The 23775-nt window shown below is 38.3% G+C and overlaps 1 protein-coding gene across 5 annotated transcripts in view; it reads right to left on the reverse strand.

Annotated features, from left to right (window-relative positions):
* Window positions 1-309: 309 nt before the first annotated feature.
* IKZF3 (IKAROS family zinc finger 3) overlaps window positions 310-23775 on the reverse strand; it is a 38410-nt gene continuing 14944 nt past the window's right edge. For 4 of the 5 annotated variants that reach the window (XM_026072959.1, XM_026072957.1, XM_026072956.1 and 1 more), the window contains exons 4-8: window positions 18507-18767; window positions 17622-17789; window positions 15800-15916; window positions 9266-9382; window positions 310-3522 (exon numbers count right to left, since the gene is read on the reverse strand). In XM_026072959.1, the coding sequence (XP_025928744.1) occupies window positions 2819-3522; window positions 9266-9382; window positions 15800-15916; window positions 17622-17789; window positions 18507-18767 (1367 nt within the window). In that variant the 3' untranslated portion in view covers window positions 310-2818. The remainder of the gene's footprint in view (window positions 3523-9265; window positions 9383-15799; window positions 15917-17621; window positions 17790-18506; window positions 18768-23775) is intronic. The other variant, XM_026072960.1, reaches the window with a different exon arrangement.

Consider the following 23775-nt stretch of genomic DNA (forward strand, 5'->3'; position numbering starts at 1 on the left):
GAGGAAAGGGTGCTGCCAGACGGGGCCTCCCGCCTCCCACCGCGCTGCCGCTGGGGTTGGGTCCAAGAGGAAGCCTGCTCGCTCCTGCTCCGGCCTGCTCCCCCCGGACTCAAAGGGAGGCGAGCGGCCGCCAGCACGAAAGAGGCCGATCCTGGCCCACGAGACCCCAGCACCGTGTGGGGCTAGCGAGTCTGACTCTCCGTCCCCGCTCCCAAGACGTAATTAGGACAGTCCTCGGCCCCGGTTTGGGTAGCTGCTGGCACACACTTGTGAAGTGTTTTGTGAGCATTACACAGCAGATGAACAGTACTCATAAAAMCACATTGTTTTAATAAATGACTGGGTTGAGATTCAACAACATGTGATTATTCAAGAGCAGAGCTGTAACAGCGTTATCACTCATTAACTCCAGACAGTACAAGGAACTGCTTTGGGTTCAGCATGTCTCAAAAACATTACTCTGCCCAAGCTGTGGTGGGAAAACGGTGCCTTCTAGGGCAGATGCTGTGAAAACCTCTGTTTTTCCTTTCAAAAACCTGGCAGTATTGCTCACATTGAACTTTTCGGAGGCTCAGTGGTTGATTGCTCACCTTATCTGGGAAGCAATGGTAGGTGGCTGAAGCCCTGCCTGGCGGTAAGTGAAGAGTGGGAGAGTAAACTCTGAACGGTATTTTCAAGGATTCGGTAGCTGTGTGAGAAAGAAACTGGTGGTGTTGCACGACATATATTCAGCAATCTGAGGAGCTTCCTGTGCAAACGACAAAGTTACGTTTTACTATGTGCAATCTTATTCATTTCTGTTGAACCATGAGGAGCATTTTCACCAGTCATGATGTATAAATAACTCAGTTGCTTTCCCCATGAAAACGCAGCCCTCTTCAGTGTGAGGCATGGAATTATTTAACAATTTACACTAAATGAAACAGGAAACCGGCTTAAGCCACTCCAACTCTAGACTATTGCCCCAAAGGCAGTCCTCGGATGATTGGGTTAAACCATTTGCGAAACTGCAACCTCAGAAGTCACTCAAAAGAAGGATTTTTTGGTCTTGCTGCGACAAACATCTATCCTGCTAACTAATATGTGCCTTATCATGAGAAAATGGACATTGGAAAAGATCTTAAAACTATTTTATAACTATGCACATAACACTGAACATGTTAGCAAAATAATTTTCCTCACCCCCCAAAGGTAAGCAGAGTCTAGCACTTCTGTAGTACTTTAGATATCAAAGCACTTCTGCAAACTCATTTATCCTTCTTCAGACATATTCCTATCAGAAAAATGAATGTAATTTCCTTTTTTCTACCATAAAAATTAGGGAGAGAGAAGTGTCTGGCCTAAGGTAAAAGAGTGAGCCCAGGTCTGAGGCAGAAGTGGAATTCAGTATCCCTTGGCACTTCATTCAGGTCTCTATGCCCCAACCTTGCTTCAAGGAAACAGATGAAACACCATGGATATTGGCTGGCACGGTAACATTGAAAAAGTACAAAAGGAATGTTGATATCAAAATATATAATGGATGCAAAAAGTCCATCAGAATACATCTAACTCTACATTATAAAAAAATATTGTAAAGAATAAACATACACTCAGCAAAACTGTTATCAAATTCTTATCTTCAGCACAGTGACTAATAATACAGCTGCAGAACAATGATTAGATTAAAAGAGCTATTTTTAAAACCAGCTTCAAAGTAATTGTAAATACTCATTTTGCAAAACAGCACATTTCACTCAGAGGGATATCCCCGTGTAAAACCAGACAGCGTGATTGAATTGTCAGCTCCTACACATTCATATATGAAGATTCTCACGGTATCTACTGCCAGGACATGGTGACTCCTGCTCCGAGTCCGACACACGCTCCTCTCTGCCAGCAGGGACTTTGCCTTCACATTGCCATTTTAGAGCTGATCAGGGACCGGATGGAACAACTGCACGTTCTGCTGCTAGACTTGAGCAAGAGCAAGGCAGGGACACAAGTCACAGCACAGTCTTGTTCTCTTACTGAGCGCCAATTAGAAAGAAGCACTTCCCATTAGCAAAAATCAGGATTTTCCCCAGACTGCTGGGACAAGCCAACCAATGAGCTCATTGGGTATTCCAAAATGTGTACAATTTAAAAATCCCAACCCCCAAATAAGTCTTATTTCTTATCTTACTATTACTAAGATGTATGTGGGGAGTGACTTTTAAGAAAGTGAACAGAGAGGTAAGAAAAATGAAAGTGTGGTGGGACCACATGCTCTTTAAGGCTCAGGGGAAAACCATTAAAAATGAATTAATAATCCCTCCCCAAATACATGTTTTCTGTGTTTCAGTGATTAGCCATTTTAAGACCATAGGAATCGAAACAGCGAGAAAACGCTCTTCCTATGTACTTCTGACTATACATCTGCCCAACCAGACAAAATGGCAGTAGAGAATAAAACACTTCCGTGCTGAGTTAAAGCAAACACTATAAAAACAAACACATGTTAAAAATTAAAAAACACCTTAAATTGCTATTAATTTTCACAAAAATAAAGTTCATATAAAATCCCTCTCTCTACTTCTGGTATTTATACAGGACCACTCACCACAGCAGCTAGGCATAGATGCTACAGAACAATGAATTACTTGTAAAAAAAACAAACAAACAAAAAAACCAAACAAAACCCCCCAAGAAAACCAACAACAAAACCATCCCTCTGACGTTGATCGTTTAAAAACTGGCATAGAAAAATATTCAAGAAATTTCTTGATACTAATTAAAAATAACCAAACAGCCCTCCCCCCAATCTAACAAATCCTTTGATCTCAGAAAATCAATCCTTTTATTTCAGTACTACTCTGTGCTCTCCTCGGGCTATATGTGAGGAAAATTCGTATCGGTCATGGCTTCTGTACCCACACATGTTGCACTCAAAAGGATCGCGGAATCCATGGCAGCCCATATGGATGGTGAACATCACATAATCCAAAAAGAGGACGCGGCAATGGTCACACCGGTAGACCCCGATAGCTTCCCCTTCCTTATTGACGACCTTAAAGGCATCACGTGGGCATATGGCAGGTGGCTTGATTATGTCATATGGCCTTGGAAAATCCTTCAAGGATTGGAGGCCGTTACGGGCCTGAGGGGGGATCATCGGGCTTTGATGGAAGGTGTGATTCTGCCGTTCCTCATGGTTGCTGTCAGTGTCTGTGGAGTCTTGGCCGCTGTTGTTTGGGGAAAGGCCTCTATCAGAAGACAAACTTTTGTCTCTCAGGTGGCTATGGCTCTTTTCTGCATCTTGTGAGTTGCCGTTTGGCATTTCRGAGCGGGTCAGCGGTATGGGATACAAACTGCTTATGACAGGGACCATTTCAGAAGTGGGAGCCGGCGGTGTCTGCACAAGAGGGCGCAAGGCTTCGGCCCCAAGGTAGGTGATTGCGTTATTTATGGCCTGGTCCATCATGCGTCCTTGCATTATGTCACTTTCCTTTTCATACATGAAACTTGAATTATAATTGACATCAAAACTATGTCGTTTCTCACCTGCAAGAGAGCAAAGGTATTAAATTATCAGGTTGGTTAAAGAAGTATTTAAACTCTRTGATGCTCTTCCAGTAGTCTGGTGGTAGTCTCTGGAAAGCAAAAAGGCATGAAATGTTCTCTGTGGAAAAGAAGCCATTTATACAAAATAAGTAGATTTTTTTTTTTTTTTTTTTTAAAGTCCAAGACTGCTGGAAGCAAAATCTAATAGATAAGGTAGTGATGATACTTATTGGCCAAACCATCTTTTTTTTTTAAATTATTATTCTGGGATCTAAGGGAAAGAATATTATCAAGAAAAGCTTTCATAGATTAATTTCTCTCATCTTTTTCTAGAAAAAGGTGAATGACCATTAATGAAAAAAGAGCTCATCAGTCATTAACTAACAAACTCCATTTTAGGTACCCAGACTGCAACTTCTACTATCGTCTCTTGAAAAGCGTACCTCTCTTGAAAAGGTGAAGACACGTGCTGGTTGACCTTTGATGCACTTTGCATTGCTTTATATGTACCTCATAGTTTAGAGGGACATATCAAAGAAGAATCTAAGTAGGAGGAAGGTCCTTGAATACGCAGCTGCAGCCAGAGAAAAACGTTTGTGCCTAGCCTTTGCCTTTTTCTTTGTATGGAAGATTCTGTTTTCTGGCTGCAGATCTTTTGTCCTTATTTTGCCCGGTTCCTCACTCTCATATTTCATGTATATCTGTTTGATTTCAGAGTATAAAACTGGAATTACATTGTGGAGAATTTTCCTCACTGTATTTTGACAATTAAAAGTAACAAAAAATTATGCATATTCCCAGCCATGACATAATACAACTTCCTCTGCACCAGGACTGCTTTCTTTGAATTTTACACAGATTTTCAGATAATCTAACATTGACAACTATGCATATATGTGCAGAGCAACATATTTAGGGTAACTGTATAGGGGGCTAACAAAAGAGAAGCAAAACATATTTCTCTCTGGGTGTGCCAGGACTGAATATTCTAGATTAGACAGAGTGGGAGGAGAGCTAAGAAACTGCACACCTGAAATTCTGCTCATGTCTCTTCAAACAAGGGATAAGGCAAGGAAGGGTAGTGTGGGTAGCACACTGGAACTAGTTTTCTACATGCCAGGTGCAAGGAGGAAAGAAAACGGCACCCCAAAAGGGCTAAAGTCACTTTTTCGCGAATGTCTAGAAATAAGTAACTGAATTCTGTGGTTACACAAAATTTAAAATTGTTCATAGCTTAAAAAAATGGATCAGACCAAGTGTTTCACGTGCAAGTGACTTGCAAACATCAGATCCACTAATCTTTTAGTTACGGTAATTTGAGTAGTGCAGATGTTTATCAGTCACCTGTCAACACCATGACTCAATGTATATGAAACTCATCAAGTTTCACTGCAGAGGCAGAAAACCAGGAGCTCACGTTTCTTTTATAAAACACTCAAAAAGGTTAGTGAACCACAAGAGTGTAACTGCTTCCAACCCTCAACAAAACTTGTGATCCAACTTTACACAGAAGGAAACAAAACAATATAGCACATTTGAATGACTCATAAAACCAGCTCCTGGCAAGTGAAAGATGTAATCAAGTTTGAAATTTTTAAAAAATGTAGCAAAAGCAAAAATACACAGGATGCCCTGTAAATTTTGGGTTAAAACTCAGGAGTCACTAAGATAGACACAAAAACCACAATCTGTGATCACTGAGGCTCTCAAACTATTTTTCCACTATCTTGGTGGCTTTTTAAAATCCCCGCTATAGCTTATTCTGTCCGCCTTAAATTACTAGCTATATCAAATTAAATGCAAATGCCCATTTTCACTCTCCTGACATACATTAGTGTGTCACATTGCTGTATACTTTTAAGACCACTACATTGCACATCAGAAGCAGACTCATTTTAAGAGAGGCAAGTAATCATGTTGTAAAGCAGACCGTGAAATTTCTAAGGTACTTTGGGAGGAAAAAAGTATTACATAAAGAATTACACCTTTCTCTCTCTCCATTGTCTCAGTAGAGCGCCCAGGGTAAATACACTTCCAATTCAGATACCTCAGCAAGATGCCTATATTTAGGTGGAATGAACCTGCATGCAAGTGTCACAAAAAGTGCTAAGCATAAGACCAGAATGTCTAACTACAGTGTGGTATCACAATCAGGTGGAAGGGGGGCCACTTTTGATCCTCTCCCCAAGTCAAACACAGCAAACTTTTCCATGGAAAAAGATTAAGTCAGATCAGTACTTCACTCAATAAACACAGCAACCAATGATTTAGAGAAAGGGAGAGGAGTATATGGGGACTGGGGAACGAATAAGATGGACTGTGCCCAAAGCAGCTGGTGATGTTTTATCTTCGCAGCCGGCAGGACGGTGTGATAGATTATTCAGAGTTAAGCTGCTATCTGTACCACAGGAAGCACCACAGAGTTATTGCAAAACACTAAATTAAGAACTTAATTTACAGGGTCTTCTGCTGTTCATTTACAAAGCAGTCCACTGGTTAGCTAAAACATTTTTTCCCTCCGGTTTCTTTTTTTTTTTCTCAGTGCAATGCAAAAGCTCTCCCCTTCAAAATTCACACATGAGCCTTAGYGTATGACACATACTCATGCGCTGCTCAGTGATGCTTCACTTACTCTAAAATGAACGCAGGCTTTTGCAGCCTGATGAGGTGTGGACACTGGAAACAGGGAGTGAACCTACTTCCTGTTGCCGTGCTAACCAAAGCAGACAATTTCTCATTAGACTCTCCGCATAGGGAGATAATGGTGTTTGCTAATGTGTCAGAACTGCACTCGCATTTTCACTGCTATGAGAAATAGATTTTTAATACTGCTCTCAGAGAGAACTTGTTTTTAAAAGGAAAGTAATAGAAGTCTGTGGGCCAAATGCTCAGCTAGTGTAAACCGGCAGAAACACATTGACTGCAACAGTTACTTTGACATGCACYAACTGAAGAGAGTGTTTTATACAGCAGTGAAGAAGCACCAGCACACCCCCCGGGAAGAACTAGTTTAACTCAAAGGAGCGCCTGCCAAGCTGGGTTTATATCAGGGGGTATCCATTCTGCTGGACTGTTTTTAGCATCTGTTCATCGCTTGGCCTGCAAAGTGCAAAGAGCCAGGCTTTGGACATTTTGTCCATATACATACAGAACAGAAATCCACGGCAAAATAGCAAACACAAATTGTAAACTTCCATTCAAATCCTTGTTCTCTCCTAACTCATGGAAAAGCTGAGTATAAAATCTTTGCGAGAGAAGCCCTCGAAGAAGGGCCTACCACAGAGGTTGAAAGCCAAGTATACATTCTGCTCATCCGTGTCCTTATTTGATAATTATACATGTGTATACTAAAAAAACATTATTTCCACAAGGTAGCTACTGAAGATGAGCAGGGGGGAAATAAAGCGGGCAAGAGTTCTCAGCATGTAGGAATCTCTGTAGAACCATGAAATAAAGGTTTTTTTCCTCTGATCAATAGACTTTCATCACAAGGAGCCAAAGATGGCCTGTCAGTATACATTTCTTCATCCCTTCTTCCTGACATAATTAAAAAACAGCACCATTCTGAGAACTCCATTTCCCAAGAAATCACAAAGCTCTCCTGGCAGATTTTCACTCCCACACATACAGTTCAGAAAGTCACAAGAGTCAAATCAAGGTCGGACAGATTGCTGTTGCAAACATGCTTCCCAGGGATAAAAGGGACAGAGTGAGTCATTGTTCACACATTACCTAACAAGAACATGCCAATAACATAGGTTTTAGAAAAACAGCAAGTTCAGAAATCAGTTATTTTGTGCCTTTAAGTAAATGGCCACAGATCCTCCAACTTTTCCCCAAAAACCTTTTGCATGACACAGTATCAGTTCATGCTATCTACAGACAATATTACTGAGCACCATCATAGATCAAAAAAGGGATCTACTCCATACTGTAAGGAGTATGCTGGTAAAACAATTAAGCAAAACACTAGTACTTACACTTAACTTAAAGCATACGCTAAGTAGTTTTGCCCTGCTGCGGATGTGTTTAATAAATGTATAAAGATCAAATGGGTAGCCACTGTAAAACAAGTTATGTGAAGCTGCTCTCAGCACTAAAAAAAGAAAGCTAAAGATTTTCAAAAACATTTGCATTAGAATTACTTTTGAATCACAGCATGACATGTAAGGTCTAAGTCACGCAGTCAACAGTTTCAATATTAGGTACCCAAAGGTACTAGCATGGAGTGTGCTGGTAATACTTCACTCCTGTATAAATAAAAAGGTGACCTTTTAAAATCTATACTACGACATCTAAATCAAATGATCAGTTTTCATAGATGAAAGTCCAGTACTACCCAAAGCCAGTAAGAGCTACATTACCTTTAAAAAGTAAGTCTTTCTTATGCATATATGGATTTAGCAGCATACCTTTACCTAGGTTTGAACCTTAGCCCCAGAAGTTCAAGAGAGATCCTCAGAACCTCCCTCTGCCGGGGTGGGTCAGTCCAACGAGCAGCTGGTCCCTGCCTGCACGCTCAGCCCCACGCTTCTCCCCTCCCCAGTCATGTGTGTGAACATACTTACCACAGAGGCTGCTATTCTGAAGACAAAATTTATATAAAGAAGAGCGTCCAGTACCATATATATCCATCCAGAATATTACAAATAAGACCTTAGTACTATTATTACAAAACTGCTAAGTAAAGTCTTTACTTAGAAGACAATAAAATCCAAAACTATAGTTGCATTTTCTTTTCATAAAGGGCAAGATAATGAAATACAACTAGCCAACAGAATCAGTCATCCACTAAAATATAGAACCAGCCAATAAGCTCAAGATTACATAAAAACTAAACTGATGAGCTCTTTTAATTAAAATAAAGCCCCTTTATTTTCCTATTATGACGTGCAACAGATTTAGTTACATAAGGCTACGGATTAGTATACCCATTTCAAATAGCTTCTTGGCAAAAATAAAATAAGTTCCAAATATTTTAATTTTTATAGGAATACTGGAAATCTTAACCATATCAGTGGTCATTTTTTTCTAATAAATTACTAGATACAGTTTTAAACACTGAGACTGAAGTGAAATTAAAAAAAAAAAATACACAAATTAACTATAGAAAGCAGTAAGTTTGCTAAACTAATATGCAAGATCCACAACATGCAACACTGATTGTATAAAACTATATGCAAGGAAAATGCTATAGAAGCATCTTGTAGTTTAAATTACCGCAAGAAAGAATTTGATATTTTTCATCATATTCAAAATCAGCAGATGACTAACAAAACTCCAATACTTTTCTGTCGTTAGGCCTCATTCTGCATGTGCGTCCTACAAGTACCTTCAGCTCCTGCTAACTAGAAAGGATAGTGATAGCACACAGCACTTACAGCACTAAGCCTTTCTGTTCTTTTCCTGTAAAGAACCTAGCAGAGAACAATTCAAATACATAACTACAGAAAACAATGCATGAATGCTTACAAAATGTATGTATATATTGTTTGTACAAACAAAGTAGAGTAGTAGCTTATATCCAGTTCTCAAGTATCTAATCCATTTTTTATTTTAATTGAATAGCTACAACAAATCAGCAAAAATATCAGAAAATTAAAGTTACTTTATTTACATTCTCTTGTATTAGACTGGATTATAAACTTGAAAAGGATATTTAAAATAAGCAGTGGCATTGTACTCTCGGTTACCAACTCTGACATATTTAGCTGTTGCACAAGAAAAGGCTTTTTGTTCTTACCAATAAATTTCTGAGGCATTGAGCTTTTTCGCTTTGCCACGTTGCTTGCTAGCCTGTCCAGCACAAGGGCTCTTTCACTCCCCATCTCTGCCTTGATGTGCCTTGCCTCCACGTTTGCTAGTTTGGAAAATGTGAAAAGAAAAAAACACGTAGGTGAAAAGGAAAAAAAAAAGAAAATAAAAAGAAAAAAAAGGAAGAAATGAATGGTTTAATCTCCGGAGTTTGCCACACTAACTGGGAGGAAACAGTTTGGAGATCTGATGTAAACTTGTTTTGTTGCTTTTTCTGTTGTTCTTGCTTTTTGCGTCTTGGGCACCAGTTGCGGTCAGTGGAACCAAGCATAGAAACACACAGTGATCTTGCAGTCCTGAGCTCATGCAAGGAGATCATAAACCATACAAAACTAGTATCTTCATTAGCAAGAGGAAGTGTAAAATAAACAGGCTGGATGGGTTGCTTACAAAATGTAGATGGAGATACAACCTCTGTTAGCCTTTCTTTTTGATTCTGAGTAACACTGTGTGACACCTGCAGACTGACATAGTTCTCCAAAACTTCAATGACACATTCAGTCCCTTTGTTATACTTAATATCARTCATACATAGATGTCTTCTTAACTGAGCACTAAGAAACTCATACAAAAATATATCAATATTCCAATAAGATAAAACCATAACCTTTCAGTATTCAATAACTCATTTTTTTTCAAGTCTCATCACTTCTTCAATCATTTTCTAATTGCTACAGCTGAAGCAAATTGAGAATATTTTCCCTTTGGCACTCTTGTAAGCATTTGTATTAAATGTTTTAAAGCTCATCAAAAGATCCAGAATTTCTAGCTTTAGAAATACTGTATGTGCTCTAGGATCTTTCACTTAGGCTAGGTCATCAACTGTTTTAAGCACCTTACCCTTTTCCAGAGTTCTCCTTTAGCTCTCTTAGCCAGTGCCCATCATCTCACGGAAATTACTGCATGCTCTCAATCTCATGGAGGCTGCGCAGGCTTTTGAGCTGGATCAGCCAAGCTGAAAAGCGCTGCCACCTCATCTCACAACTGCCAGACTAATACCGAATATAACTGCTGCAGCTCCCCCCTACCCCAAACTTGCTCTCCCCTCAAGAACAAGTATCAGTAGTAGTAGTGGCAGTGCTACTTTTATATAAAAGGCTGCTAAGAATTGCAGGATTAGGGACCACTGTGCTGAAAACTGTACAGATATATTAGGAGACTGCCCATGTCTTTAAGAGTTTGCTATCTAAGTATAGGTAAATGAGGATGAGGAAGGGAAATTTACCTTCCCAAAATAACACGTAGAAGGTTGAATTTCATGCCAAAAGAATCCTGGCTGCTGTGCTATTGTGCTATTGCACATGGATACTTTAACTATATGAAACATAGTCTACATAACAGAGAAGTAATACCAGAGGAAAATGATGCAAATACTCTGGCATCACTGCAGACCTGCTAAGTACAGCTTTATAAAGTATTGGACTTTAATTAAAGTTTGCTAAGTACAGCAGGTGATAAAAATGCAGTATCATCCTTCCATAGCTTACTGTGCAGCATTTCCCTATCATTTCAAAGTAAATTACTCCTTACTTGTTTATTGTTACTGTTATTGATATCAGATGAGTTTCAGTCAGTACAAATCATGACTCACCAAACCTCAGCCATAACTGTTTGTTAATGTTTGTACAGTATTTTGAAAATGTAAAGTGCTTCATAAGTGCTCAACGCCACAAAAACTAGCTATGAATATGACTCAGGATGGATGGGATAACAGGGCTCAATTCAGTACTATGTTAATCTGGTTTCACAAGGCTGTAACCCCATGATATACATAATAACCAGACTCACAGAGAGCATGCACGCTCAATGCTTTAAAGATAACAATATCTTGCTTTTCTATTACGATTTTTATTCCAAATTATTCTAATATGTTTAGAAACATATATATATATATATACATACACATATACACACACACATAATTTCACCAACTGCTAAAATGAAACTGCTTCCAGCCTGAAATAGTACCAAGATACTACCTAATAGTTTACACAAAGTGAGGCAAAATATCATATTCAGTTGAAACTATAAGGGAAAGTTAGGTAGGCAGAACCGTGGATTTTATCCAGAAACTCTTGTGAATCACATTCTGAGGTTTTTAACTGCAGGACCTCTATTTAAATTTCATACTCCAAAACTGGAATATTCAACATTTGACAATACATGAGAGTCTGGTACTAATTCAAAGGCAAAGACATCTACCCTGAATACCCAGTACTACTGCTGAACACTTTGGATTATCTTTAGATAACTCCAGTTCAAGGTTTGAACCATCCCAAACCCAGTAAGCTTCTAATTTTGGCAGGATCCTTGTACAAGCCATTAATAGTAGTAACTTTTAAAAAACTGACAACCCACAACTACCCTGAACAAGATAATAATATAAACAGTGTTATATATCCAAAAACTTCTATTGTAAATGAAAAAGCAAAGCAAAAAAGAACACAATACATCCCCATCAAAACAGAAATACCTTAGTCCCTGCCATTTCTTTCTTTGCTTTTCTTATTTTTTTCCTTCTAGTTCCTCTTCCCCCCCTCCCCCAATCTTTAACTTCAAGAGCTGTTGTACTATTAAAACTTTGTTTTCATTTCACATGCTCAGAATCTTTTTATCTTCTGACAGAACTCAAAGAGTGAAGTTTCTGTAAGTCATCTTAGCCAGCCTTAGAAACACACTGGAAGTTACATGTAGCATCTCAGCGTCCTACTTGTCTTGTCAATGTTATTTATGTGCCACCAAGGGAACTTTATTACATTAGTGTCAAAAGGGCAGACAAGTGGCTTTCTGAAGAGGTAACAATAGTTACTGTCTCTTCAGCAATCTCTTCAGAGTGAAGACTGACCTACATAATATGTTCTGAGACATCTGTAAATATCAATCTCCTAGCTTGATGTCTGTCTGCCATTTTATTTTAAAGCTAAGGGTCTTTTCTTTCACATTAAGATTTTCTACTGCTTGTCAATGGTCATTTTTTTCTAGAGAAATAAATCACCTCTATTTATGGATCACAAAAGATCTTTGATAATGTCTTCCTAATATAGCTTTAGGAAACAATCTACTTCCATTGAGACATAGATAGTTGAACAGTGCTCTCTCCCACAATACTGCTCTCCCTACCCAGAAGCTATCTTAAAATGATCTCCTCCACCTTTTTCTTCTGGACCATTTATTAAACAATCCAAGAATAATATTTAGCAATTAGGAAGCACTTTTTATCACCCAAAATTCACTAAAGACTTCTCGAAGAAATACTTAAGTCCTATCTCCCATTTGGCCATATGACAGCTCAGAAACAACCGATTTCAAAACAGCAACCATCTAAAAATAAATTTCAGGCTGGCCTGATAGAAATGGTCAAGTGCTTTGCCCAAAGTTACACTTAGAATAACTGAATAGTGATAAAGGAAATCTAGACTTCCAAAGCATTTAATCTGTTTCAGCCTGTGATCTTGAAATCCCCTACAAGCTAAACACTTCTGATGGTCAAAAGCATTGCATGGTCAAAAGAAGGTGGTCAAAAAGCTGCATGATCAAAACACAACAAAAACTCTAAGGATGCTGAAGGAAGCACTGCTGACTAAATAAATTACCCTCCTTCCTCTTGATCAGACCTGATCAATACACTTATATGGGCCACTGGAAGTTATATGGAAAGTCAATCTCCTAACCATGGTATTTTACACAACAGTAGGATGGGGTTCAGTTCTGATGCCCTGACCACTTTCAAACGTGGGCCACTATCTCCTCCTTACCTCACAATAGCAGCTGGTTATGGTTTTTACTGTGATTACCATCTGAGATTTCTCTGCAGTGCGTCTGAGTCTTGCTGCCCCCCTCAGTAGTGCGTGCATTTCAGTTGCAATCTCTTGCATATAGAACATTTTCAGAAGAAAGTTTTTATGCAAGTGTGATTTATCCATTATGAATGACTACTTGTGTTTTGTTGAAGTCATTAGATGACAAGCCACCTCCCCATAAAACAATGTTGTCAACTAGCCATAATGTCATACTGCAGAGGTACAGAAAGTGGGTACTTTTCTTTCAGCCCAGAATGCGAATAGATGATCATTTAGCCTATACTAAATTGTTTCCACAGTGTGGTTTCTGTCACACCGTAACTCTGAGTATAATTTTTAGAACGTGCGGGCATCRTTAACAAAACCCTAAAGCACAAAGCAGAGCTCAAATTAGAGGCATTGCTTCCTGTAGCATCTATGTGTGGTCATTAAATAATGGAGAGTGGAACACAGAGGTGGGTTATTGTGCAATGAGAACAATGTGACCAGAGATTGTTATCAGGGACAGAGCAACGTTCTAACAAATTGTTACATAGATTTTTTTTTTTCAGAAGTATTTCCATCCTGCTACATCTGGAACATGCAGACCTCATGCTAAAAGCAATCACAATGGTAACTATGGCCCTGATACTTTTCAACATTTTAATTAATTATTGGATGGCACGCAGAGCATACATTTAAAGATGACCCCACATGGGAAGGTTGCAAGGACTTCAGAAAAGAGGACTGAAGTTCAAAATGACCTAGGTAAGTAGGAAAGTAGTCAAAAAAAAAAAAAAAATCAAAAAACGATGTTCACTAAAGAAAAGAGCAAAGTGCTACACTTAGAGGAAGGAAAAAAAAAAAAAAAAAAAAAGCACCAAATGAGCTCTTGAGATCCTTTCCAGCCTTACTTTTCTATGATTCTGTGATGTAACATAGTGCTGAGACCAGAGAATTGAATGGAAATGCCCCAGCAAGATTGGAGTTCCTGTTTTTAATAAAACTTACTACTCCACTAACAACACTGCAATATTTTTAAAGTGCGAAGGTCTTAAAAGCATGGGGCACAGTCACATCATGATGAACTGGAAATTTACATTTCCTTTGTGACCAATTTAAGGCATATTGTACTACTTTAGTAAGTACGACATTGCAGATTCTGGATAAGTGAAATGTTGCTATTCTGAAATGAATATAAACTATGAGAATCATTTAAAAGCAGAAATCTGTATTAGGTATCATGTTTTCCATTTTCATGTGGTGGACATCTCACAATGATTGCCATCATGGGAGTTTATACTGTAACATAAAACCATAGTTACAGTATATATGGGTTCTCATGAAAATCAAAACTTGCTAATGCTCAGATAACCATTGACTTTTACTAATGCTCTAAAAAAAAACATTACTTGCTGAAAAGACACTCCATGAAAAACTAAAAAACCTGACTTCATTAAATCATTGTTTCTTTTTGGCATTTTTTTGTATGTGCGTGTGTCAAGGTCTGATACCTCAACCTATTCAGCACAGGGCAACTCTTGCACCTGCGTAGTTATCATGTATCAATGGATCTTCACACTGGTTTTGGGCCTGGATTGTGATGATGCCTTCAGATTTTTTGCTTGATAATCAGGTCACTAAATACAATTTTGTTATTATTAAAGGGCCTTAGTTCACACTGCCATCTTTCTAAAATTAATTTTACATGTTTTATTCTTGGAAATTTCAGTCCAACTTTTTGCTTGAGAAAAAAATTCTACTTGAAATTCAGAATCAAAAATAGGAAGCTTGACACTTTACAGTGTTTAAGGCTACATAGCAAAAGAATAGGAACCTGAATTCTGAAGTTGTAGTCTTAGCTCTGTTATGGATCAGTTGTATAATCACTGGGCAAGTCGCAACCTTTCCCTGACTCTCTGAATGGGAAAAGTTATTCTTTCCTGACTCACTGGCATATTGTGGGACTTAAATCAAACAAGTTCATTTTAAGATTTGAAATATTCCAATGAAGGCTCAAAGAGGACAGCAGCTATTTTTTTATTGAAAAGTTTTCAGAAATCCAGCATTGAGACTGTGGAAAGGAAAATAAAGCCTGAAGACGGTGTGTTTTGATTCATCTTACCTTCATTCTTTTTCAAAAGCAGCCCTACACCCAAGAAGCCCTTTCTCTCTGATCTATCAATGATCTGCAGGATAATACTCCATTTCCATGTCACTAAAACTTCTGTAAATTCTAACTGATTCTGACCAACAGTTCTTATTCTAAAGAAAAGGAAGCATCAAGTGGACTGACACGTGTGAACAACTGCTGATAACAATTATGCGCATCAACTCATCCAATAAAATAAACCTCACAATAGTATTAATATAGGAATAATTTAACCTATGGTGAGTGTCACCTACAGAAATGTTACATACAAGGTATTTCAGATGTTTTATTCAAAGTAACTGTGAAATAAAAAAAAAGTGGTTAAAATAAAAGCATTCTTTAGCTAGCTGCCTGAGGGATGCATTAAACCAGACCCCTTTATAAGACACTGCAGCCCCTTAGGTTACTGAAAATGACTGTAATAAAAACTGTTCAAGCTATAAATTAACAGCTTACCAGATGCCCTTTTTTAAGCGCTGTAATGTACCAAAAAGCAAAAAAACCCCCCCACACTGTAACGTGATAAACTTACCCGTCTCGCACATGCCAGCATTCTGCAAATAAGTACGGCACCGCTCCTTGTGCTCCTCTAATGAACTTCTTTGTTTGTAGCTTCTTCCGCAAAACTCACATTTGTATGGCTTCTCCACTAGAAAAACAAGAGAGCAGAATAAAATAACCACAAGAGACTAATAAAACAATGTCTTTCTGACATTCAAGCATATAGTTACTGATAACATAACATTCAGCTCTTGGAGAATGCTTTAAATTTCTATAAAGTTTATGAGCACTGTAATTATCGCAAAATTAGGTTACATAAGGGTGAAATCCACCAGACATGTAGGGCTCCTGCAAGGCCCTCTTCATTCTCTAAGCTCAGCACCACAAAAGAGGACTTAGAATTAGACACTGTTCCCAGGAGCTCAGGTTCCTAGAGCCCTACTCCAGTTGACTACTTTTCCTGGCATAACTTCCCTAGGGAAGACTAACTGTAACACTGCTAAACAGGGATTGCAGCTCTCATAACTGCCTGACCGAGGTCTGTCTATACAGGATTTTTCAAGGATTTCATGAAACTGATCAAGTTAAATCAAACCAAGACCTTTTGTGAGTGTTCTCATTTCATTTCCAAAGTCATTTATTGTAAAACAAATATATTCCTAATTACTTTAAGCTAAAACAAACCTGTTTGAAACTGAAGATATCCACACAGCCTTTCCCAGTGCCTTACATAAAAAGACCAAAACACTCCCTAAATTATCTCATTACACTTTTGTGCACAGACTTTCCCTAACACATACAGGCACATTATCATTCCCAAATCAGTATAGTGCAAATATGGCTATCCTTACATTGTATACTGTGCAAAAGACCATACTTCCTACTGCCAGTGCAATTGTTCATTTATGATATACTTAAGGAGATTTTCTTTACAGCTTTTAATAAGACAGCTCCTAAAAGCTTCATTCACAGTAACCACCTGATGTGTTTGAACCATGATGTTTTTATCTCAGTGYTGATGGGGGACAGTTAACACTGCTGTGCTGGGTCTTGGTCAAATCAGAATCTCATTTATCCGTGTCAGATAATCTCACTTTTAACTTTGATTCTTTGTGAGGTTAAACTTTTTTTTTTCTGTGAAGTGCAGTGCAGAGATAATATCTATAATTTAGAATAAATGCTTTCTTTCTAAGCCTCTGTATAAAATAGGACATACACAAACCAAAGAGTAAGCACAATCTGGTTGTTAAAGAACAGGATTAACTGTGATGAGTCAATTTACACCTGGCTTGTTATTCAAGTCACCTCAGCTCTATGCCTCCATTTCTCCCATCTGTAAAATGGATGCAATACCCTAACAGCCTTGAAAAAAATAGCATTTGTTAAGCATGTTAAGATATTCAGATGAAAGGCACTACACAACAGTGAGGTATGAACAGGCAATGCTGTCCTTGATTATGTTCCTAGAGCTATCCTGATCGCTCAGGATTGGAATGGAAGAAAGCCCCAGCGAAGCCTGTCTTAGCTACTGCACAAATTCAGAGGTTGCTAGCTTAGCTATCTCCGCTCAGCTGCGAACACCAAAGAGTTATGTTGAGGCTAGGCCTTTTCTCACAGCACTCAGCTCTGACAGTAGGTTTCCCTATGCCCTCTGTCTTCATTAACAACAAAGAGCAGCGCCGAGTCCCAAGATAGTTCTATCAATACAACAGGTAGAATGAGGGGTCACTGAGACTTGTCAGCTCTTCAGAACTAGACTGGCTCAGACTTTGCTGACTGACCTTTTATTTTCCACACCTAGTGTCCTAGTGACACACATTTAAAACACATGAAGTGTCTTTGAAGTCACTTACCAGAATGTGTCCTTAAGTGACCTGTTAGCGCATCCCTCCTTTGGCAGGCATAACTGCACAGATGACATTTAAAAGGTTTTTCCCCTGTATGTAGTTTAATGTGGCGGAGGAGGTTACCCTTCTGAGTAAAGGAAGCTCCGCACTGATTACACTGGAATGGCCGTTCACCTTAAAATGACATACAAAAAAGGACATTTAATGGTTATATGGGTATCATGCTCTCCTCATACCCTTTTCTTTTTGGAAGAGGAAAGAATGAGATACTGGATCAGTTTCTTTCTATAGAAACATGCACAGCCCTTCCGCTGACTTCAGTGGGAGTTACATGCAGCTCTGGTGTCAGAGCATCTCATAATATATGTTCAACTATGGAAAACACCATACAGATTTTCCATGGAAATAAATGTTCTGCAGGAGGCTGATTCAAACATGCTAGCAATTAAAAAAAAAAACAAAACCACACACGCACACACACACACCTCACCTTACTGAAGGTCTAAACCTAAGATGCTCATGCATTTGTTGCCAAATTATAGCACAAAGAAATACAATGCACAGACTGGAAATGGCAGCACAAAAAACAACCTAACTTTTGTTTTGTGACTGAAATACTTAAGTGACATAGTGCCTTTCATCCAAAATTCTTAAAATGCCTCACAAACGCGCTTTTACTTACATTCAACCTTGATAAGGGAAAAGATATTATTCTGCAGGTGAGTAAAGCGAGGCACAGAAAAATTAGTAACTTGCTTAAAGATCACAGCTGGAGTCAGGGACAGAATGAGGAAATCTTGATTTTGGTATCCTCCTTTTAAACAAATAGTCTATACTACAAACCACCCTTTCAGTATTTAGTTCTTGCAAGAATAATATAGGGATATTTACCAGTGTGGCTACGCTTATGAACCATCAAGACATTGAGGCTAATGCAGGCTAATCCACAGATATCACAATTCATTTTTCCACTAGCTGGCCTGATGTTGTCATATGAACCAGAATGTCTTTCCAGTTTAATGCTTTCATATTCATTATATTCTCTGGGATAGGCGTAAGGTATTTCAGATTCTTCTGCATTTTCCATAGGCTCTGAATTTAAAGCACTCTCCTCTCTTTCACTGTATTCACCTTTCACTTTAACCACATCATCTGCAGGTAAAACATAAAGCACAAAAGTGAAAAAAAGCTAATCTTAGACACCATAAAGTATCTCAGAAAAAAAAAATCACAGCAAATTACACAATATTACATTAAAAATCATCCTACATGTTTTACTTAAACTCAGAGATAAAGAAATGCAGTTGAGACATGAATCTTCATGGGTCATGTCTATTTGATAATAGTTGTAATGAGATATCCTTTAAAAATATTGACCTGCCTGTTGATTAGAAGGAAATTATCCATCAAAATTACAGATTATAAAAGCATAATGCAGTACATAGTTCTACTATTGCAGTCGCAGGGTACTGTTCAGGATTCAAAAGAAAATACTGTCACACAATTCACAATTAGCCTACAGAAATTAGTGTCATGGAATGTTGCTGTGAATTCAAAATACAGAAGGCTGCAAATTAAAAGGATTCTTATGCATTCAAGTGAAACCTGTGGTGCTTGAAGCATGTATATAAAAATGTCTGATCCAGTATAAGACTTCCAGTGTTCCCATGGTATTGCACAGTAAAGAGAACCCCTTTTACCTTGATTGTCATCAGTAATCCTAATCAGTAATCTAATTTTCACTTTCAATTGTAATTTTTATCCAAAGATCTCAAATGTTTGAGGAGCATCCAATAATATTGATACCCATATTGTAAGATTATTATTTGAATAAAACGAGGCAAAGACAGGGTAAAGATTTCCTAATAGATAAATATGTCCCCAAAATGTTAAAAGATTTGTCCAAAGACACATTGCAAGTGTGTGGCAAAGAACCCCAAAAGATTTGAAGAGCAGCATGCAAGGCCTGCTGGATCTCCTTCTAGAATATACCTTTGAGTAGGTTCCTGGACCTGTAGCAGTTTCCAGAGAAAACCGGAAATCAAAGACGTTCTCTTGGATTAATGCAATTTCACAACAAGATGGGAATGGAACAAGTAGCTAATAATTTACTAACAATAATGCTCCCATGTAAAAATATAAGCAAATTGGTCACACTATATAAACAGCTGATGATTCCTGACTTACATGGCTGAATTTCCTTTCCACTATTAACTCTATCATTACTAGCACTTGCATTAAAACCTTACCAATTGGCAGGACAGATATTTTCAGCTTAAAGCTGATTTTCTACGTAGACAGGAGCTGGGTTATGCCTGAAACTTGAGTTATGCCTCAAGCTACCAAGTGAAGAAAAGTACTAAGACATAAAATATATAGTTTCCTGTTTGAAAGTATTGTTCTCATGGCCACCTGCTCTTCTCTCAAACTGAGGGTTAGACAGTTAAATATGGCACTTAATCACTTGTCCTTTCTCCAAAGTATAGAACATGGACTACTGAATATGTATTAGCTCTGGTTCTGAGTAATAAACCACATCAAATGCAGAGAACAAACAATGGGTGATAGCGAAAATGAGGTGGCAACATAAAAGAAGCACTGGAAAATAAAAATCTGACAACCAACACGTTCATGAAATCAAAATTTTCAGCTATAGTTTAGGGACAAAAATCACTCCTTTTTCTTCAGTGTTTGCACCAAGTCCAGCCAATCTACCTTACCTCGGGCTAAAGGGGGGTAGGAGAAACAACTGGCTGATAATTGCTTCATCCTATGGATGAATCCATGGTAGTGTGGAAAACTCCAAGAGACTTCTTTTAGTGTTTTCCCCAGATGATGTTGTCCAAAGAAGGCTGTTTTTTCTCCATATTGTGTGCTTTTTATCCCCCTATTGTAAGGCATTTTTTAGAGCTCAACATTAGGGTTGGCTGTCCAGATCCCAGAAGGACTTGCGCAGTCTTTGATGTTTGCTCAGAGAGTCACATGGACGCCCAGATTCACCTATAAATGCGCCGTTTTTCTCTGCACCTGCTTCAGTACGAGCCTTGCTTCACATCCTGACTCCTATTTCCACTGAAACAGGGTTTCCTCTGCATGCAGCTTCCGCTACCAACTTTGTGTCTCAGGGTGTTAGGGTGATCCTGCTCTCAAAACTCTTTCTAAAGTTAATTTAAGCATCCACTTCCATCATTTTAAGGAAAATTTATTGCCAGTTACTAAAAGAAGCTTTCAACAGAATCTCTTTTCCAAAATAATGTGCTTTTTTTCTAAAAAGGAGGCAGTTCCAAAATAATTTGTCACATCCTGCACAGAATGTTAAAAGGAAGTACACATTGCAGCTGCACCTTGTTGGTACTTTCAGAAGTGATTTCAATTCCCACTTTCTATTTAACGTCTCACCTTTCATCTGTATTAAGCATAATTGCTTAACAGTGGAGGACTAGTTGTAACCTCCAATTGAGAGGACTTTTCTACCGTTTTCTACTGTTTCTCACCACAAGTTCATGGTTCACAACTTTTCACTCTTTTACAGAGTTATGTCAGTGTTCATRTAGTACAGCATGAATGTCATCTTGATTTCCACCTGGCAAGCACTTGCTGACTGGCATAAACTGGGGAAGCCATCCTACGGTTCCGCAGTGGAAAATAACTACCTTTGCATTTTCCATATTGTATTCTGACTGCTGGCAGTGTTTTTGTTTTCTTATAGTAAATGAGAAGGATGCACCTGAGTTCTGATCAAGGCTTTTCCACCACTGCCCCCCCGCCCCAAACCATCATTGCCACTCCAGCTGTCGGTGATATCCCACCAAAGCTCGAGTGCTTTTCAGTTTGCATGTAGGCGTTTAAAGAACCTCAACGGAAAAATTCAACTTCTGATGACTGAAAACAACAGATAGCAGAAGCTATTAGGGAAGAGGCTTTTTCACTGAGTAAATGGTAGAGTAGAAATGTTGGAATTCTTCTAACCCAGCACCCTGGTTATAGTTCAGAGCCTAGTGATTCTACTGGGCCTTTCTGACCTGTTGAGAGAAGACAATGATACAGAAGAAAGCTCTGGTACAAAGTAGCCCAAGGAAAAGATGGCTCAGTACCATCAGCTTAAAATTAACCAAGTGCAAAGGTCTGAAGCAACCCAATTCCACTTTTAGTCCCAGACTTTTGCTTTGTATACTGGCACGCACAGGGAACACTTTGAGATCAAGAGAATGGCAGAGCTGTGGAAAAGTTTGTATCTATCACTTAAAAAGCACATCAACATCTTCTGATTAGATTAGTGAGCTTCCAGGCTGGTCCTCCTTAACCAAGGGGAAGGTGGCTGTCACGTCAACTTGAAAAGGGAAATTTAAGTGAAGAGCACCACAGTTATCCCTAACAATACGAGCAAGGCTCCCTGGGTTGAAAAGAGAAGTGTTATCATCCTTCCTGAGCTTAGGAAAGTAAAGAAGTTAAAAGAGGAAAAATCATTCATGTGTCCAACACAGGTAACTATTTTTCTTGAAGCAGTTCATGAAGGTAATATACATTGCAGAAAAAATTTTGTAGATTTTACACAACAAAGCACTAGCTTGATGCATTAAGGCTGATGCACATGGTTTCATTTCCTGGGGAGATGATTATAAGATGAAAGACATACTCCAAAGTAATATTTTTGTTTCACCTGAAACACTGTAAAAACAATGGGTTCTGGAAAAGATCCAAAATAAAGCTGTGGTGGCAACTTCAAACTGAGTCACCACACTAACAGTGCATGTATATGTTCTATAAAATGCAAGAATAAAAAAAAGAAGTCAATAATAGCAAACAATTAAGAGAAGCTGGAGTGTTATCTTAGTGATTCTCTCTAAGAGAGAATCTCAGAAGGAAAACCCTCCAGTTGCCATATTTAATACAAGACCTTGGCATCAAATATAGAGAAAAGAATGCAAGTTTTGTGCTGTTGTTAAGCAAAGTTTGCTGGTAGTCTTATGAAAAGCACAAAGAATAAAAAACAGAAGCCATTAAAGACAACAGCACAAAAGGGTGATGTTGCTCAAGTGTTTTACAAGGAGTGGGGTCATAATCATGAAATCCTCAGCACATGCAAAAAGTCAACTGGATAACAAAGAAACTTAATCATCTTAATGTGGCATTTTAATGATGCTGCTGATTTGCTATGCCAATTCAGAGATAATGAGCCCCTAATGCTACAGATGTTCAACCAGACTAAAGGAAAAAAAAKGAAAAAAAAAAGAAAAAGAAAAGCTTTTCTTGTATGCCATTTCCTAACTATCCAATTAAACAAATTGTGAAAGCATATAAATAGTTTACCAGGTTTTGACAGCTGTTAATAGGATTCAGATGCTTAGACTACTGAAGAACAAGAAGGGAGTCTCATGTATATGTGTACTGAAGAATTCTTGTGACTACCTGCATTTGACAGGTATTAACTGATAAATCACAGCTTATCTCCACAACTTGTCCTCAGAAATATTAGTACAAGTAAAAAAACATTACTGTACGCATACTAGTTTTTGTCCCCTCATAGAATGCGAGATTCCTTTACCAAAATCAGCTTGAAATAGAACTGATGTACCCTGCAAAACTGAAAAAGTCAGTGGAGTTTCCAAACTAAAGTCAGAATCCTGCATATCTATGAGAAACGCAACATATATAATGGAATTAACACAATGTGTGGGAGAGATGTCATGAAAATAAGAAAAAAACCAAAATTCCTTAATGACTACTTGAAGTGATGTTTGCAGTTCATCCAACCAAAACTCTAAGCTGAAAATCAATGCTATACCTAAGTTACTTTTTTTGCTCAAATAACAAGAGGAGAACAATTTTACATGACCAATCTATATTGAAAATTTGGAGACTAAGTAATGGAGATGTAAAAGCATTAAGGTTATAAAATGTGAAGTGCCACAATAGCAAGATGAGGTTTTTTTTTTTTTTTTTTTTTTTAAGAGAGGCAAGACTGTCAGAGGCAAAGCAACTCTTCCCTTTATCATTCTTCTAATACCACTGCAGACATCAATTCTAGGGAAGAGAAAGGACTTTTTAGCCCAATCAGGCCTTGTTTCTTCCACTGATTCCAGTGACAAGATCAGTTTATGACAATGGCAGAAATGCTTTTATGAGATCATTTGTTTGCTAAGAAAGGAGGAAGCAATCT

Source organism: Apteryx rowi, unplaced genomic scaffold, assembly GCF_003343035.1.
Source record: "Apteryx rowi isolate R43461 unplaced genomic scaffold, aptRow1 scaffold_354, whole genome shotgun sequence".
In the NCBI taxonomy this organism is placed as follows: domain Eukaryota; kingdom Metazoa; phylum Chordata; class Aves; order Apterygiformes; family Apterygidae; genus Apteryx; species Apteryx rowi.